This window comes from Megascapheus bottae, chromosome 9 (assembly GCF_031878675.1).
Source record: "Megascapheus bottae isolate mThoBot1 chromosome 9, mThoBot2.hap1, whole genome shotgun sequence".
NCBI classification, from domain to species: Eukaryota; Metazoa; Chordata; class Mammalia; order Rodentia; family Geomyidae; genus Megascapheus; species Megascapheus bottae.
The window spans coordinates 6,877,354-6,897,637 of NC_143517.1; the positions used below are offsets into that span (position 1 = coordinate 6,877,354).

The 20,284-nt window shown below is 38.2% G+C and overlaps 1 protein-coding gene across 1 annotated transcript in view; it reads left to right on the forward strand.

Annotated features, from left to right (window-relative positions):
• Window positions 1-20,284, forward strand: part of LOC150058741 (lipoxygenase homology domain-containing protein 1-like) — a 105,855-nt gene that overhangs the window by 49,666 nt on the left and 35,905 nt on the right. The window contains exon 4 of the mRNA XM_090338825.1: window positions 14,733-14,952. Coding sequence (XP_090194951.1) covers window positions 14,733-14,952 — 220 coding nt within the window. The remainder of the gene's footprint in view (window positions 1-14,732; window positions 14,953-20,284) is intronic.

Below are 20,284 nucleotides of genomic sequence, written 5' to 3' on the forward strand. Positions count from 1 at the left end.
GCCCTAAGGAATGATAACAGGATCACTGAGAAAAGAGAGGGGACACATATAAACAACAATGAAATTGAAGAGAGTGCAGTAAACAAACTAAGTAAAATCCAAGTCAGTACAAATAAACAGCTGAGTGGATTTCAAGAGGATACAAATAAATAACTAAAGACAATGAGAAAGTCAATAAAGACATGGAAAGGAACTAAATAAAATATAGAAATCCTAAAAAAAATCCTGCATCCCAGAGATGAAAAAATACAGTTGAAAGCCTCTCCAGCAGACTAGAGGAAATAGAAGAAAGAATTTTCTATCTTGAAGATGTAATGGACAGAAAAGTCAGAAGACAAAGAAAAGATATTCAAGAAGTTTGTAAGGAATCTTGAAGACCTTTAAGACTTTTTAAAACAAATGTATAAATCATAGACATAAAAAAGTATTAGATCAAGGCAATGAATCAATGAAACTAAAAGTTTATTCTTTAAAGAGATCGAGGATAAACCCTTAGCTAATCTGACTTTAAAAAGACAATAAAAATAATACAAATAGGACTAGGAGTGTGGCCTCTTGGTACAGTGCTTGTCTAGTATGCATGAAGCCCTGGGTTCAATTTCTTGGTACTGCATACACAGGAAAACAAAACCCCAGAAGTGCAGCTGTGGCTCAAGGTGTACAGTGCTAGCCTTGAGAAAGCTCAAGGACAGTGCCCAGGCCCTGAGTTAAAGCCTCAGGACTGGCAAAAAAGAATTCAAATAAATAAAATTAGAGATGAAAATGTACCCATTTGTATACCATGACAAATCAAAGTGAAGTCTAGAAAGATCAAGGGGAAAGACTGTACTTTACAAGTTTACAATAAAAGAAATTGGAAAATGTAGAAGACATGGATACAATTCTGGATGTATCTGACTTACCAAAAGTGAGTCAATAGATCTGTGGTAACAAAAATAAAAATTCCCTCAAAAATGGAAAGCTGAGGGCCAGATATATTCATGATTGAATTCTACCAGGCCTTCAAAGTACAACAAATACAAATGTACCATAAATTCTATTTCTATTCCATGAGATACAAAGGGAAGGAATGTTAGAAAACTCATTATATGAAGTCAGTATCTCACCTATTTCAAAGCTAGGAAATAGAGAGAGAGAGAGAGAGAGAGAGAGAGAGAGAGAGAGAGAGAGAGAGAGAGAGAGAGAGAGAGAGAGAGAGAGACAGAGAGAGACAGAGACAGAGACAGAGACAGAGAGAGACAGAGAGGGGGAGGGAGGGAGGGAGGGGGGAGGGAGGGAGGGGGGAGGGAGGGAGGGAGAGAGAGAGGAAGAAAGGAAGGAAGGGAGGAAGGAAGGAAGGAAGGGAGGAAGGAAGGAAGTAGGAAGAGGAGGAGGAGGAGAAGGAGAAGGAGGAGGAGGAGGAGGAGGAGAAGGAGAAGGAGAAGGAGAAGGAGAAGAAGAAGAAGAAGAAGAAGAAGAAGAAGAAGAAGAAGAAGAAGAAGAAGAAGAAGAAGAGGAAGAAGAAGAAGAGAGGAGAAAGAGGTTTGATGAATATAGACCCCAAAATTCTGAAGAACATTTCAAGTGTAATTCAAACAATATATCAAAATGATTGTGCACAATGAAAGCATGGTTTTTATTGCAGATAGACAAGATTGGTTCAGCATATGTAAATCAAAACAAGTAATACAGCACATAAACAGAATTAAAGACAAGAATCACATGAAGGTCTCAACTGATGCTGAGAAACCCTTAGATCCTTTAGGATAAAAAGCTCTGAATAGAAGTAGTATACCACAATACAAAAAAAAATCAATAAACTTTTATCAAACATCATACCAAATGCAAACACAGGGAATCCCATGAAGTCAGAAAAGAGCCACCTTTATCTTTTGGAAACATATTATTTCAACACAATGAAATTACATATGTGTCTGCATGTGAGTATGATAAGGAGAAAGACAGTTACAAAGAGAAGGAAAAAAAAATCCCATGTCAATATTTTAGATTTTAAGAAGTGGTGTCTGTACTAGTGTTCGATTTGCTAATGTTAATTTTTTTTCTCAGAAAGAGATCTCATATTTGACTCAATTGTAGCTAGTTATTATAATGGGGATTAACTTATGTCTAGACATGCACATTTTGCCTTTGCTTCTTAGAATCTTATTACTTCAGAAATTTTAAAACAACATGAATATGAGCCAGACAATATACAGGCTTCTCCCACTGTGACCATAGTACGACTTGAATGTTAGAGTCCCATCGTCTGATAGCTGTGTGATGACTGCTGCGTCTGACTCTGCTCTTTCACAGGTGTAAATGTGAAACCTTGGGGGCTTTGGCTTACAAGGAAGGTAGAGTCTTAAAAATGAAACGCTGCTGCTCCAATTATAAACAGTTGCAATGAGCAAAAGGGGAACAGTATTTAATAGAGGCTGTAACTATATAAAGATTTCTTGGACAAACTAAAACTTTGAAAATTGTTTTTTAAAAAGTATACAGATGGGCTGGGAGTTTGGCCTAGTGGTTAAAGTGCTTGCCTAGCATGCACGAAGACCCGGGTTCGATTCCTCGGTACCACATACATAGAAAAAAGCCGGAAGTGGTACTGAGGCTCAAGTGGTAGAGCTCTAACCTTGAGAAAGTCCAAGGACAGTGCTCAGGCCCTGAGCAGAAGCCCAGGACTGGCAAAAAAAAAAGTATACAGAGGCAATGTTTAAAAGCTTTCAAAGATGGTTCATTGTGAAGTTAGGAAACATTTATACAACAAGAGGTATGTGGAAACAAAGAGGGATGTGATGGAGGAAGAGATTTCAAGAGATTGTGTGACAGGAAGAGGTACTGAATCCTGATTCGAACTTCAATAAACAGTTTCTAACTTAGAAAGCAATGGCATTTTAGTCTAGGAAGAGTCTGAGTGTGCACTTAGATAAAATAAATGTAGATTGACTCAAAAACAGCCAGATCAACATTTTGCTTCCTACAACACACTTGGGGTCAACATCTTCTCTCACCTAGATCAATGTATCAGTCTCATAAATATTTACTGGTTTCCTTGTAATCCTTCTTTGAAGAATATCAGGAATCACTTCTAAAATACACAAACCTAATGATAATTTCTCTTGCTTAAAGCTTGGACACTCCAAACTCTTAACAATAGTGCCTTTAAAAGATGATGGAAACAGGTCCTTCTGTGTCTAATAGTTCGGGTCCTAATATCTGTCAACTGCAGATTCTCTTACCATTCAGGTCTTATCCAGAATATCAACTTCCTTGAGAGACCTTCTCTAGCCATCCACCTAGCATGATCACTTATCTACGTTCTGTAGAGGACTGCAAACATCATTGCCTCTTCTCTCATTGGAATATGTTATCTCTCTCATCCTATTAGAAGGTATCACCTTATTTACTTTACTCCTTACTCTCTTCTCAGTGGATAGAATGCCTGATAATATTATAAGCACTCCAACTTTTTATTTACCATTATTGTAAAGGTGACGTACAGACTGCTTACAGTTACATAAGTCGTTTTTTTTATTTTCTTTTTCTCGATCTTATTTATTTACATTGTCTTTTATTGTCGTGGTGATATATAGAAGTATTACAGTTACATTCATCAGGTAGTAGATACATTACTTCTTGAACATTGATACCCCTTTAAAATACAATGTTGCCTGTTTCTTTGCTCTCTTTCAATTTTTTCCTCCCATCCCTACCTACGAGTTGTATAGTTCATTTTCAACATAGTGTCTAGTGAGTACTACTGCTATATTTGCTCATACTTTGTCTCACTATTTTTTTTGTCTGTCATGGGACTCGAACTCTGGGCCTGGGCACTGTTCCTGAGCTCTTCAGCTCAAAGCTACCACCCTACCACTTGAGCCACACACCACTTCCGGTTTTCTGGGGGTTAACTGAAGAGTCTCACAGACTCAGTGCTCGGGCTGGTTTGATCTGCGATCCAGAAATCTCAGCCTCCTGAGTAGCTAGGATTCTAGGGGTGAGTCCCCATGCCCAGCTTGTCTCACTATTTCTGTGCTCCCCTTTAACCTCTCAAAGAAAGGTAAATGAACAAGCAAAAGGAAATGGGAAGCAACAGCAAAAAAGAGGGGAAAAAACCCTCTTATCTCCATTTCCTGGTGTTCATTTAGATAAAATTATTTTATATGGTTAAATGCACACAGCTATGGGCCCTGTGTGTTCCTCTCCTAAGAATCCCCTCCTTTGGTCTCACAGGCCTCGAGACCTGTATCATTTATCATGTCCTACACCACCCAATATGTTTACCCAATAGATGTATTAATAGGCACATTCTAGTTACTGAAAATGAGGGAAACCATTCAACCTATATTTTTCTGGTTCTGGCTTACTTTGCTTACTATAATTTTTTCCAAGTACAAACCTTGAATAAGGGCTTGAACAGAAGATTAGTAACTGGAAAATGTAGGCTAGAACTATGGTTCAATGGCAGACTACTTCCCTAGCATGTGCCAAGCCCTATGCTTGACTTTCTGTGCTATCAAGACACACAAAAAGCCAGGTGCCAGTAGTCTACACTTGTAATTGTAGGCTAAGATCATGGTCTGAACCCAGCCCAGGGAGGACACACTTGTTGAGACTCTTATTTCTAAATATGCACCAAAGAGGTCAGAAAGCGAGCTGTGATTCAAGTGGTAGCATTTTAGCCTTGAGCAAAGAGTGCTCAGAGATAGGCTCTGAGTTCAAGCTTCAGGACAGGACTGGCACACACACACACACACACACACACACACACACACACCCTATCACACACACAAAACAATAAAAACACAACCCCATGAATCCAAAAACGAAGTACATGATGACAAGTTAGGGCTGGTGTCTGTGGGATGTGTTCGGAGGTGGTGGAGTTGAGCTGGAACTTTTGTGCTTGAAAAGGTATAGGAAGGACCTAGGTACCACATTGTGGGAGCAGACTGCGGGCCAGAGAATGGGAGCACAAAGATACTGGTGTAGAAAGTTCATAGTGTATGTAGCTTGTGTTGAATAAGACATTTTAAAATGCTAAATGGGTGGGGATTTTGCATGGTGTGAGGTGAGAGAGGTCAGGGGCATTTGAAAACAAGACAGAAAAACGTTCTTCTGTGAATATATTTTTCATACAAAAAGCACATATTTTCATACAAGCTAAAAGTAGGTTCTATGAAAAAGGAATTATGTCACAATTTGTTCCGAATTATGTCACAATTTTTAAAACAATGTCCTTACCAATACAGTACAATTTTGTGTTGTTGTTCGATGATTCTCTAAAATGCCTTGTTTCACTCCATTCAGATGATAGTCATACATTTATCATGGGGATAATAATTTTCTCCTCTGTAGAGAAATAACTTTCATTCCCTATTTGAACTGATTGTACTTAGGTTTCAGCATTAGAAAATTCTCTCAGAGAAAGTTATGATTAATATCAGCATACTTCCATTTATTTTCACAAAGGAACCAGGAAAATCATTTCAAAAATTCAGGAATGTGACAATCCCTTTTAGAGGTTGTATTTCCTATTATGAAGCTTGACCCAAACTAAAAACTATTCACACACAGAGTTTTTCTACAAAATAAGAACAATAAAAACAAGAAAGCTCCACAAGCCATAAGTCCAAAAATCTTCAAACTTTTAAAAACTTCACAGATTCCTTTTATTCCCAAACGCTTAGGTCATTTTTATAACAAGGTCACTTTAAGCTACCATGCTTAGGCGTGAAGTTAACTAACACTTTTGAGCTGAATTTCACTGGAGGCCAGGATTCTTCTTTTGCTTGCTTCCTGTACAATCTGGAACTAGCTACTTTACCTCAATTTGCTCAACTATGAAATGGATTCGGTAAATAGTGTCTTTACAAAAATACAAGCTGAAGTTAAAATAAGCCTTATGCTAATGATGGCCTGTTCTGACAGATTTCTTGTCTTCTCACTTCCATCGACTCTAAGGGATACTTTAAACAAATACGATTTATTTAGGTAGAGAATTTTTGTTCAAAATGGCCTCTGTTTCACATCAAACACACAAACAGTGAAAATCTCACCATAAGAATCCCAAAACAGACCTCTCTATACAGAACTTCTAAGCAGAACTGAAGAGTTCAGGCTCTGACAAATGCCTCCACTGTGAAAGTGGTGGAGAGCTATCTTCCTGCTCAGCTCCTATGAGCCTGGAGTCTTAGCATCCATGCCCCTGGGCATGCATGAACACCTTTTCCTATCTTTCTCCCTAGGAAGAGCTATGTTAGCAGGTGAATTGATACTTGCTGGGTTGTTGTGACAGTACTGGGGCTTGCATTTGGATCTGGCACTCACCCTAAGCTTTTTCACTCATAGGTGGCTATCTTCTAGTTGAACTTCGCTTCCAGTCTGGCATTGTGCTGGTTAATTGGAGATAAGAGGTTCAACAACTTCTTCATGAAGTTCATCTTTGAACTTTGATCCTGAGAGCTGAGCCTCCTGAGAAGCTAGGACAACAGGCATGAAAACTGGCACCTCTCCTTACTGATTTTTTTTTCAAATCAGGCTGCAAAATATGCAGAAAGCAGATATCACAAATCCTACAAACCACACAGACAAAACTAGGAGGAAATTGACCGGGACAACCACTTTTCTATCAGGCCAGGCCTTTAGGAGGAAAGTGAAAATCGGGGGTTGAAGAGAGAAGTGAGAAAGCAATGCTCATTGCCTTAGGATCCAGCAGGGAATCTGGGCATTGGAGAGGAGTCTGGAGGGGACACACAGGAGTTCAGTAACATTCACTTACAACCAGGATCAAAGGCCACACATCCAGAGACATGGTGGTCAAATTTTAGATACTACAATTTCCCATCCAAAAAAGAACACATCTTCCCAGGTGTCTAAATAATTTACAGAAGGTGTGAAGGGGCTTTCATTGGATAAATACAAATATGATAATCATAGCAGTGATAATCATCACTGTAGATAACTGAAGCAAGTTGAGACTGTGAAAAGCCATCAATACTAGTAATTATGTTCAAGAGAAAAAAGTGAAGGTAAAAGGTAAAAAATGTAGTTGTAATATAATGAAGGTTATATACAATAGTATATATTTAATTATTTATTAATTTAATAAGTAAAGTTATGTTAATAAATGAGATTCCTATAAAGCTTGGTGCCATTTGAAATTTTCATAAATCCAGTTACACAAAAGGTGTAAACAATCTGCAAAATGACATAGAGAAAAGTTACTCAGAGAGAAGGATGTCTGATTGCAGAAATCTCATTTCTCAATAGAACCACTGGGATTCTGGATAATGATCCTGCTCTTAGCCATTACTGCATAGTTTTTATTATTGGAGTATAAGAGAAAGAGATTTAGAAAATATGATCATTAACAATTCAGTTTAAATAATGGGTAAAAACCCCTCTCCTATGTTTTACAAATTGTTTATGTATTCTACATATGCAAAAAATCAGAATGCACATTTCTTTTTGAATAGCTTAAATATGTATTTTGCTTCTCATTTTCATTATGTTTCTGCTTAGGTGTACTAAAGTGTATCTGTTTATAAGTACAAAAGTTATCTGTTTTAGTCAGTACAGTGACATGGATCAAGATCTTTGCACTCATAAAAACTGCTTTGTGGAAGAGCGGTTTGATACTCTCTGTGACGGCAGGGAGGGAAAAATACAGTTGTGAGCAATTTAAGTAGTCTAGGCAACATTTGCAATTATACCAAGTTGAAATAAGACTAACCCAGCCCCTCACATATCTATGATAGTCAATTGGAAGGCATTTCCTACCTGATCAAAATTGGTGCCTTAGCCAGATAGATAATTAAAGGGGAGATTGTTATAGGCCCCGTCTCTCATCTCCCAGAAATGAATCTCCAGATGGCACTATGACTTATAATAAAATACTAAGAAATACTTTAAAATTTTTATTATTATTTATTTATGAGCTTCTTTAAATTTTGTAAGTTTTACTAATGTATTAATATTTATTGCACAGTTACTGGGGCTTCAGCTTAGGGCCTTCTCATTCTTGCTTAGCTTTTCTGCTCAAGGTGGGCACTCTTACATGAGCCCTACTTCCACTATGGTCTTTGTGGATTAATTGGAGAGAGGAGTTTCTTGGATTTGCATGCCCAATACACTGACTCTGAACCTTCACTGTCATATCCCAAGCTTCCCAAGTAGCTAAGATTGCAGGCATGAGTTAACAGATCCTCATGTCAACTTTATTTTCACTAGTGCAAAAGCACAAAAAGCAAGCATATTATCTGGTGACAGTGGCTCACACCTGTAATGCAGCTACACAGGAGGCTGATATATCAGGATTGAGACAGCCTGGGCAGGAGTCTGTGAGACAGTTATCTCTAATTTCTACAAAAGCCAAAAAGAGATCTGTGGCTTAAGTGGTAGAGCACTGGCATTGAGCATAGAAAGCTCAATGATATTTTGGTACCTGGTGTCTTGTATGTATGTTTATTTGAAATAGGGAAGAGAGGGGAACAATAAAATGGTGAGACAAAGGACGAAGGGTGAACCAATGCAACAGGGATACTCACGAGACAATCTGTTGGAAATGAACTATACAACTTGGGGTTTGCGAGGAAGGAAAATGGGAGAAAAACATGGGGGGCAGTAAACAAAGTTGAACAAAAAGTTTACTCTATACCTTGCATATGTACCTGTAACCCCTCTGTACATTATCCTGACAATAAAATTAAATTAAAAAAGAAGAAAGCTCAGGCCTGACTTCAAGCCCCAAGATTGTCAAGAGAATAAAAACAACATACTCATGGACAAATGATGTTTTGACACACGGTCACATTGTGCAGAACCAGAGTAAACATAGTTACCTTTTCAAACATTCATCATTGTTTTGGGTCAGAAACTTCCAAAATCCTTTCTTCTAGCTTTTCAGAATATATAATTCTTTGTGTTAATCCATATTCACCCTGTGTACAACAGCATACCACAACTTCTTGCATGCTTTTGGGTAGTAGCCAGGCACAGAAAGACAATGCCTTATATTACCTGTGAAATATTATTACAGTATTTCACTTTGTTATCTGATATATTGAATATATGCATATTTGGTTATTTGAAGTTGGATAGGGAAGGGAGGAAAACAAGATGAGGGGTGGGGGTGGGTGGAGGGAAATGGGGACCAAGACATGAGAAAGGGTATCAATGTATGTGAATTAATGCACCTTCTATCTGGCAAATCTAATGTAACCCTTCTATTAATTACAATAAAAATATATGAAAAAAAGAAAAATTCAGCCAGGTGGTCAGTTTTCTCCCTCAAAGTGTCTGTTTTATAAACCGAATCTAAAAGTAGATATTGCCCAAGCACCAATGATGCATACCTATAATCCTAGTTACTCAGTAGGGTGAGATATGGAAATCCATGAGATTCATTTTTTTTGCCAGTCCTGGGGCTTGAACTCAGGGCCTGAGCACTGTCTTTGGGCTTTCTCAAGGTTAGAGCTCTACCACTTGAGCCACAGCATGATTTCCGGCTTTCTCTTTGTAGGTGGTACCAAGGAATCGAACCTGGGTCTTTGTGCATGCTAGGCAAGCACTCTACCACTAGGCCAAACTCCCAGCCAAATCCATGGTTTCTTATTCCAGCTAACCAAAAGTCTAGAAGTAGAGCTGGTGCCGAAGAGGTGGCCTTGAGCCAAAAAAAAAAACCTATGCTGGTGCTGGCATTTCAAAAAATGTACAAATAAATAAATAAGTAGATATTTAAAGAGAGAAAACTTTTCCCTATAAACTGCTTATATGAATATTCATAGAACATGTTATTTGGCCAGGAAATATAGTTATTCCCCTACCTATATCAATCCATCTACAACTGAGATATTTGGAAATGCTATTGAAAATGGGGAGTGTACATTATACAGTGTCATTGAACAAGGAAATGTGGTTTATTGAAGTTAATATTTTTTAACTTTTGAGAGTCATTGCTCCTATTACTTGCATTAATACTTCACTTTTCACTAACACATAAAGATGTCCTTTTCTTTGGTTAAGTTTTTTGGAGTTTCCCTCAAATTACTATGTGATTTTCCCAACTGGTTCAATCAAATGAGCTGGATGAAATGAAAAGTTCTGGTGGTCTGAACATGATACACCAGAATGTGTATGTTTGCTGGCTCCTCCCCTCCCTCTGCCCCTCTCTCTCTCTGTCTCTGTCTCTGTCTCTCTCTCTGTCTCTCTGTCTCTGTCTCTGTCTCTCTCTCTCTGAATTTTAAAATTTCAGAAACAAACCAGATTCAATAAGTATGATCAGTCTCTTTTACCGGGCTTCACGTATGCTAAGCAGCTCTGCAATTGAGCTACAGTCTCGGTCCAGGTTCCTTGTCACCTGGCTTGCACCTTCTTGCTGCTGCAGAGATCGGCTGCTTATCCTCAAAGTCCAGATGCCTACGTCTCTACTGTGTGCTGAACCATCTCCTCATATGTTCTTAGACCACTGCTCTGCTTATTTCTCCCTTTCAAATGTATCCAATCCATTTTTACATACCTGTTTTCGCATAGGGATTGTAAAAATCTGTTTTTCCCCATTTTTATACTTTCTTAGAGCAGGGTTTATCTATGAAATGTTCAAATGGTTCTATCTACTTACTATTTCAAATTTTTTTTATCTACTTACCACACTTAGTTAAAATGTTCTTGGAGTATTATTTGTACGAATTAGAATTACCTAAAATGTGATATACAAAATACTTCATTCCTCTCTTAAATGCAGTACAGACCTAACCACTTTGTGTCAGCAGTCAATAGCTCACGCCTATAATTCTTGATACTCAGGGGGCTGAAATCTGAGAACTATGAGTTAGAGCTAGCCAGGGCTGACAAATTCAAGAGAATATTATCTTCAAATAACCAGCAAAAACTGGAAATGAAGATTATAGCTCAAGTGGTAAAGTATCAACTGTGAGAAGCTAAAAAGCCAAGTGAGATGTGAGGCCCTGAGTTTAAATCCCAACATTGGTAGACACACACACACACACACACACACACACACACACACACACACACACATTTCAACCAATGAAATCCACTCATAATTCTTTTCTCCATGTTCAGGTTAGGTGGTGGAAGTTAATTGGTACTATTTCAGTATGTCACGTTAGAACAACAGGAACGCACTACATTTCCAGATTCCTCTGCCTCTCTCTTTCTGGCCCTTTGTTCCTCAGGTTGAAAACAAGTTTATTTTCATCTGTGCTCCTGCCCCACTTGCAGCGTAATTCTTTTTGTGGAGGATACCTGCACGATGGCATGGTCCATCTTCATGATGAAAGCTCTCCTACAGTTTGCAGCCACAGTCCTTTTATTTTCAGATGTTCAAAGTTCAGTGTGGGGATGAAGAACTTTAAAGTACAAGAATAATTTCTTGCCATGGCATATATTTTATTTGACTGAAACTGAGACAAAGCTTAGGTTGACTGTATACAAGTATAACTGAGCCAGTTTGGTTAATGTGCTAGACCTACTTGTGAGCAATCTGTTATAGCTCTAGCCAAGGGTATGGTCATCTTAATTCTAGCTTTAGTTGGTAGTCCCAGGTATATCATGACAAATTAATTATTTGGCTCCTATAACATTGCCTCATTCAGTTATTTACAAATTTCATTTCTACCAATAGTGTTAGACAGGACTAGAAATTTCAGTTTCACTTATGATGGCCAAACACTTTTATTTTATTCAGTAAGTGCTTGGCTAGTATCCTTCCTTGTCTTTATATTATAGTTACAGTATTCACTTTTAAATTAGCACCAATTTCTAGCATATAGCACATTACCTGCTGGCAATACTGAGTGATATAGTTTTTTATAAGAAACCAAAAACTTGGAATGAAATGTTTCAGATTTTAGAAAAATATCTCTCTCCACTTAAAGACAGATGAATAGATAGCCTAAACATGAAGTTCATTTATATTAAGTGATACATATGTCTGTCTTTATCTATCTATCTATCTATCTATCTATCTATCTATCTATCTATCTATCTATCTATCTCTATTTACCAGATATGTACAGATAGATAAAGATAGAAGCTAGCTGGATGGATAGATAGAGAGGGATGGATGGATAGATAGATAGATAGATAGATAGATAGATAGATAGATAGATACTCTGGAGATGGAATCAAAGCCTAAGAATGAAGCTTATTTATATTTTATTTGCATCATATATACTAATATAGTATTTTCATAATTTTGTGCATGAAACAGTTTCATGACATATAATTTTTCACTTGTGTTGTCATGTAAACATTCAGAAAATTTTGTATTTGGAAGCATTGCAGATTTTGAACCTTTAGTTTAGGGATTCTCAGGCTGAGCTATAGTGTTTGGATGAACACACTGACACTTAAGTGTTGAGAAACCTGGGTGAGGTAGTAATCCTACTACTTAGGAGACTGAGATCTGAGGCTCAGTGGCTCAAAGCTGGGCAGAGTACTACAGTATGTGAGACTCTTATCTCCGATGAACCACCAGAAAATCAGAAGTGGTACTGTGCCTCACAGGGTAGGCTGGTAGCTTTTAGCTGAAGAGCTCAAGGACAATGCCCAGGCCCAGGGTGCAAGTCCCATGACTGACCCTCGCCCCCCCCCCAAAAAAATTGAGAAATGTGATGCAGCTTGAAGAATCAGCAGGGAAGGAGAAGCTTTCAAAAACAATTCTGCCTTTGATATCAAAACTGGAGTTTTGTCCACTATGTGACTTTTCCTTTGTGTGTCTTGTGGGTTGTGGCTACTGATTTATTTCCTATTTCCCACCATCTGTGACTTTGGAGAGAATATCTGGAGACTGCTGATAGTGGTAAAAAATTTCTACATAGTGCAATTTCTGTACACAATTTGTTCTAGCAATAATAGGAGAGGACCAATTATGTAGCTGGACAGTTGACTTCTGTGTCTATGCACCCTGACAAAGAGCTAAAGAATAGAACATGTATCACTAATAGATTAGCATGATTTAGTAGTACCAGGTATGCATAAATTCTGTGGTAACTTGCTACTGTGAATATTTGTGGTAATATCATAAGGGAGAAAAAGATGTAGTGAATGGATCTGGAGACAAACATGACAAAGCAGATCTAATTTTTTAAGTATAGTGTATGTTAGTAAGATTATTACTATTATTATTTGAACGGAGCTAGAGTTTGCATTCAAGACCTTATGCTTGCTTGGGTTTGTTTAGTTTGGTAGTGGTAGAGACTCTAACTTGACTTTGCTAGTTATTTCAGAGATGGAGGTCCACACATCTTTCTGCCCAAATTGACTTTACATTGTGATCCTCAAGATCTCAACCTCCCCAGTAGTTAAGATTATAGTGTCCTGAGCCTGGCCACAAATTTTGATCTCCTGATCTTTAGGCTTGTTGTTAATATGATATGATTGATGACAAAGAATTTAATTATTATAATTAAGATTACAAATCATGTGGCTGTAAAAGGCCTCCTTAAGGCTGGGCATTGGTAGCTCACACCTGGTAGCTCACACCTGTAATTTTAGCTACGTGGGAGGCTGAGGTCTGAGGATTGGAGTTGGAAGCCAGAATGAGCAGGAAAGTCTATGAGACTCTCATCTCTAAGTAACCATCAAAAGCTGGAAGAGGAGCTGTGGTTAAGTGGTTGAGTGCCAGCCTCAAGCAAAAGAAGCTCAGGGAAAAAGACCAGGCCCTGAGTTCAAGCCTAAGGCCTGGCAATAAACAAACAACAATAAACAAACATAAAAGGCTTCCTGAAGTTGAGAGTTAGCCTGTTAAGCTAAATCTCATGCAACCCTAGAATTTTTCTCCTACTGATAGAGTTCTAAGCATGAAGTTTGCTGTGCCCTTGTTCTGGGAGGAGACAAGGTCCAGGTGCTAAGGAAACAGGGATTCCCTCCTATATTCACAAGGATCTGGACTCTTAACAATAATCGAAATATATTCAGGGACCACAGTCCCTGAAGAGAGGCCAATCTAACTACAATCATGACCCTGGCCCTGAGCCACTGTGCCCAGAGTTCTGTCTCATGGAACTGAGGAACAGTGTAGTTCTGGCTTTACGCCATTAAATTTGTGTTGGTTTCTATGGAAGAAAGAGAAAAATGAGTGACATATTACTTTTTCATGTTTTCGTATGACCAGTAGGAATTTTCAAAAGAAAATAGTTGCTTATTTCGGGTATTGAATAATATGCTACAACATTTATTATACCCTCTGATTAGTATTTGGAAGGGGTGAATGGGATTTAGTCACATTGCTAACGCTACTGCAGAAATACAGGCTTTCCAATAAACACTTTGCCTGTTTTAGGTTGGGCTGATGAATCCTTGTTTGGATCCAGTAGAAGATTTGATGCCTGTTCCCTGAGATCTTACTTAAACAGCAAAATTTAATTAAGAATAACATCAGATAATTGGATTATCTTATTTTTCAGCCTCACCATGGAATAAGTAGCATATATCACCAATGATAATAAAACATTTATTTTGAAAGATAGTAATGGTGACTTACTAAAAATATGATGTCATCAGAGATAACTAGATTTATTCTTTTGCTTTATTCATGGTCAGAGGATCTATTTTCTCAGTGACAGAACATTATTTCATGATGGTATAAATAATGAGTTCGATGAGAACTTAATTGTGATCTTAAAATGTAGGTTTTGAGTTCAAGGTAGAATATAAACGTGGAATTTGAAAAACCAAGTCAGAGACACAGAAGTTTACATTTCTTCCTTGGTTTTTGCTTACAGATTAATCTTCAAGACACTGGGGACATCTACAAGATACGCATTGGACATGACAACAGTGGGAAGGATCCCAGGTGGTACCTGGAAGAAGTTAGACTAGAAAACATAGCCACATCTGAAGTCTTCTGTTTACCTGTTGATAACTGGCTGGCTGAGGATGAAAACGATGGAGACACATGGAGAGAAATGCCCATTGTGAGAGCTGGCGCAGTGCCATTGCCAGGTAGCTAAATTCAACTCCTTTGTGAGGTTTGCTTCAAAATTTGAATAATTGAGATGGTTCAGAAGAGCGGGTGGCCATATTTCTGTAAAGTGCCAGGCACTCCATATCTTGCAATCTATGGATAAAGTCTTTATCAAAGCTACTCCAACTCAACTCTGCTGGCACCACAAGGCAGCAGCTGTGTATGATTTAGAAGCAAACAATGGAATTGGGTGCCAATAAAACTTTATTTTGTAGACATTGAGACTATAATGTTGTATAACTTTCATTTGTCAATAAACATTATTTAAGCTATTTTGACAAATAAAAAGAATTTTTACCTCCTGAACTGTACAAAATTAGGTAGTTGGCAGATTTTTGCTCACAAGTAGTGTATAGTTCTCTATGCCTGCCTTAGAGCTGGAGGCTTTGTGCTGTATAAGGTGGAAAGGTGTGTATACAAGTGTTTGTGTATGGCCCACTCATCTTTGTTTAAACTGCCTTGCTATCATTTAAATGTGACTTTCTTCTTAGTTAAATCACATTAATGAATGTCATCAGTCATGAACTTAGATGTACCAGACTTCTCCTCCTGAATATTCTTTGTTGTTGTTGTTGCTTATCTCAAGTATTGCCTTGAGTTTCTCCCTCTTTTTTAAACAAATTTAATTTTATTGTCAGGGTAATGTACACAGGGGTTACAGTTACATGCATTGTTACTCCTATCTCCCTTTTCTCCCGCTACTCCCCTCCCCCAAGTTGCAAAGCTCATTTCCAACATATTGTCTTGTGATTATTGGTTCACCCTATGTTGGTTCACACTTTAACCCTTTCTCATCGTTTTGTTGTTCCCCTTTCCTTCCCTAATTCAAATAAATGCGTATACAAGACAGTAGGTATCAAAATCAGAAACAGTGACAATGAGATAAACCATAAGGGGAAAAACAACTTCATATAGCACATTAAAAGCAACAACCACAAAGAAAAACCTCTTTGTTTCCATATCCTGACCATTCTTTCCATTTCTGGTAACCACCTTTTCTCTACCTCCAAAACCAAAAATGTGTCTGTCAGTAGACATCGATTCCATCATTATTAGAAATTAGATGAGGCTATGTGCATGTAGGTGTACATGTTTGCATTCATGGATGTATATTGTATACATGTATTTGTGTATATGTGCATATAAGTGGGTGTACATACCCATTTATGTATATTGTATGAGAGTATGTGGATATGTGGAGATAAGTTTGTGTACATGTGAGTTCTGAGTATCTCTGGCCTCTCTGTTGTATTTGGCCACTCCGATGATCTCTCATCTGAAGAGCCAAAGATTTCTAAAAGCTCTCAAAGCAGACCCACTGGGTTCTAGTTTTGGCTTTGTTATGTGCTCAGCTGTACTCCCATTGATTAGTGACCAAGCCTTTATTTGTCACCAATATGCCTTATGTGAAGTGAGGATTTAAAATAATGCCTACATCATAGGGTTGTTTTCAGAAAAAAAGATAATGCACTTAGAATACCCAGGAAAACATACACAGCAGTGTTTCTGGGACACATAGTAACCACTCAAGAAGTGCTAACCATTCCCACTGACACTTTACTATCTCTTGAAATTTCATCTTCAGCAAATGAAAGCAACCTGGTTCTTGGGCTGTTTCATTGTATTTGTGTGTGTGTGTGTGTGTGTGTGTGTGTGTGTGTGTGTGTGTTTTAAAGGTAAGCACAGTCTTATTTATTTGTGTGTTGCAGCAATCTAAGAAATATTGTGTACTTTTAAAATCACTGTTTCCATTTGCTTCTCTTCTGGGAATTTAAATGTTTGATTCTTCCTTCTCTTTTCGCCTCTTCCTCCCTTGTGCTGTTTCCACAGAGAACCATGTCTTTCTATTTCATCCTTGTCCTCTTTTGTGTGAATAACCCACCTAATTCCATTAGATGCCTTACCAGTGTGCCGTCCACATGCACCATAGTTAATACCCTTCATTCACCTGCTTTGTTCAGATGAAGATGGGCACCTGCAAGCATATATTGATAGTGTCAGGGATACAGCGTATGCCACAGTGATGAGCAGTGGAGGAAAGAGTGATGGTTCAGAGAGTGTTCTAGATCTCTGGAAGTTACTGTGTCATCAGAGTTCCAGTAATGATCTCTTCTTTGTGCCCTAAGTGAAGGTAATTTTTGTCAATTCCCCCACAAGTCTTCTTTCTGTGGCTTACTGAGGCTTTGGGCTCAACATAGTCCCAAACTCAAGTGATTCTTCCAGAGACTCCACTTCATGCTGGTTTATTGTAAACTTCAATTGGGAGTCTAGTTTTCTCCCTGACACCTTATTGATTAGGCAGCAGGGGCTCTGTCCTATATAGTCTCAAACCTTGTTAGAAAGATTAATGGAACTGGGAACTTGGTTATGGACAGGAAAATATGTGCTGATTAATTTAGATATGACAAGAATGATTTGAACTAATACCAGCTTAATGAGAGAAGAAATCTATAACAACACAAATTCTTTATATCTGCTTATATGTTAATGGTTTACATTTTCTTATATAAAAATTTCACTGCGGCTGGGTACCAGTGTCTCATACCTGAAATTTTAGCTACTCTGGAGCCTAATATATTTGCAGTTTAAAGCCAGCCCAGGCTTCAAAGACCATGGGAATCGTATTTCCAATTAACCATAAAAAGCCAAAAGTGCAGCTCTGGCTCAAGTGTAGAGTGTCAGCTTTGAGTGAAAAAGCTAAGGTTCAGCATTTAGGCCCTGAGTTCAAGTCCCAGTATTGCCCCTTGCCCCCTCCTCCCTGCCACACACACACACACACACACACACACACACACACACACACACACACACACACATTGAATACATCAGGTTCCAGAAGCCTCTAATTCTGACTGTCTTAGAGAAGCCATATAAGGGTCACAGCATTATTCAAGCATGTTCAGAAGAAGCTGAGATGGAAGATGTGCAGATGTCCTAAAATACAGAGCACTCTGGTTTTTACTCAAACCTATTGTATTCATCCAGTGCTAACATCTGCTATGAATTTGCCTCTACTTTAAAAAGTTCTATTTATATATTCAGAAAATGTTTAGATGTTGAGAAGAAAATCGTACAGATAGAAACTAAAGAAAGAAACCTTTTTGGCTTGTTATATCATGGTTTCACACTTTCGTAGCATCTTTAAAGGCTACATTGTTTTAAAATGAACTTTACTTAAATTCCGTTAGGCAACTATTTTGTATTTCTTCCAATTGCCTCTTATTTGATGTATTCATAATTCGTTACATGCAAAACCGTGTGGAAAACAGTCACATAGGTTTAAAAAAAACTAACCTACAAAGGAAACTACATTGTACTTTAAATTAACTATTGATTTTGGGCTCATTTAACTTGAACAGCAGTAAAGGCTCAGCATGTCTCCTTGAATCTTTGTTCCTCCTTTCTCCAAACTAGCTAATGAAACTGCATCCATTAGCATTTCCGATTTCAGGGGGTAATTTCTGAGTGGAAGCACACTAACTAGTTCATAAGGCATTTGTTCCAACAAAATAATATAATGATACTTAGACAGAAGCTGATCCAGTCTTAGTTTTCTCTGTTTCTGGAAAAACAATTCAGCCATCTCTTCCTTAAATTGAATATTTACTCATTTAGATGAAAATGATTAAAATAAAAAAATGGAAAAAAGTAATGCCACCTCAGTGTAACTACAGACAACCACTGAGACATTTAGACATGTCAAGGCGACCTTCTTGGTGCCACAAAGGGCTTCATTTACCATTCCTTTGACTTCAAGAAAACCCACAAACGATTCACGCCATTGGCACTGAACTGTAACTTCCTCTGGTCTCTGAGTTCAAGAGAGGGAAGGTGACTTCACGACATCCATTATCTTGAGATTGTCCACCATTCAACATTGTGAAACTGGTTCTGAGAAGAACATAAGAAATGATGAGGAGAAGGAAATTTGTTTTTTGTTTTTTAACATGAAACCATTAGCGCTTATCTCTGAGCTTAGTGGAGAGAGTCCTAGGCATACACTGGAGAGTGATAGTTTTTAAGTTTAGTGGTTAACTCCATGGAGGTAGCACTTTCCTCATGAGCTGATTTTGTGACTTTGCCTCCTCTTTTTGAAAGATAACTGAAATGTTTTTTTTTTTTTTAAAGGAAAGGCTATTCAAGACCATTAGTTTATAAATCATCATACTTTGGTAGCTGATCCAGCTTGTTGGTTGTTCAAAGCCTCTCCTCGCAGACCTAGCACTGCTAAGCTAAGCTTGTTTCACACTTTCCTCTGATTTATTCCACATCTGCCATGTTGGCAGGCTCAGGCACCAGGTCGCCCTTGGCCTGCTGTCCTTAAGAATCTTTAGTTTATGGCCTGGCAAGGGCACCCAGGACTGGTAGAAATGCCGACTCAGCTTATGGTGGTCTCCATGCAAGTTTTAGCTCCAGCTCTCAGCAGGAGGGATGGGTGGTAATGGGAAATGATGTTTGAGGCTATATTTGTGGGTGAGGAAATGTTTGATGCTAGACTTTGGCAAGCTGGCAGAAGGTGTATTTAGAGGATTATTCCAACTCAAGAACTCACTCTCTGAAAATACACAGAAGCACTACTGTAATTGAAAGGTACTTGTTTCAAAATACTTGACTTTAACAGTCTTTAAGCACTTATAAGAACATTGGAAGTTTCCCAGTATAAAACAGTGGGGACTTTTATTTGCTTTAATTTTTTTTCATTAATTAGAAAATATTATTTCTAGGAGCCGGGAGTTTGGCTTAGTGGTAGAGTGCTTGCCTCATATTCATGAAGACCTGGATTTGATTCTTCGGTACCACCCTACATAAAAAAGCCAGAAGTGGTGCCATGGTTTAAGTGGCAGAGCTACAGCCCTGAGAAAGCCCAAGGACAGTGCTCAAGCCTTGAGTCCAAATCTCAGGACTGGCAAAAATATTTATTTTTAAAAGTGAGATTTCCTTTTTTTTTTTTTGTCAGTCCTGATCCTTGGACTCAGGGCCTGGGCACTGTCCTTGGGCTTTCTCAAGGCTAGAGCTCTACCACTTGAGCCAAAGCACCATTTTTCACTTTTTTCTATGTATGTGGTATCAAGGAATTGAACCCGGGTCTTCATGCACACTAGGCAAGCACTCTACCACTACGCTAAACTCTCGGCCATTCCTTTTTACAGTTTTAATTTAATTTTTAAAAATATCTTTAAGGAGCTGTACAAAAGGGATTTTTTTATTTGACCTCTCTGTTCATAAGGACAATGCATCTTGATCACTGTCACCTACTTATTCTCCCCTGTCTCTCCTAACCCTACTCATCTCTTCAAGTCAGCTGGTTTG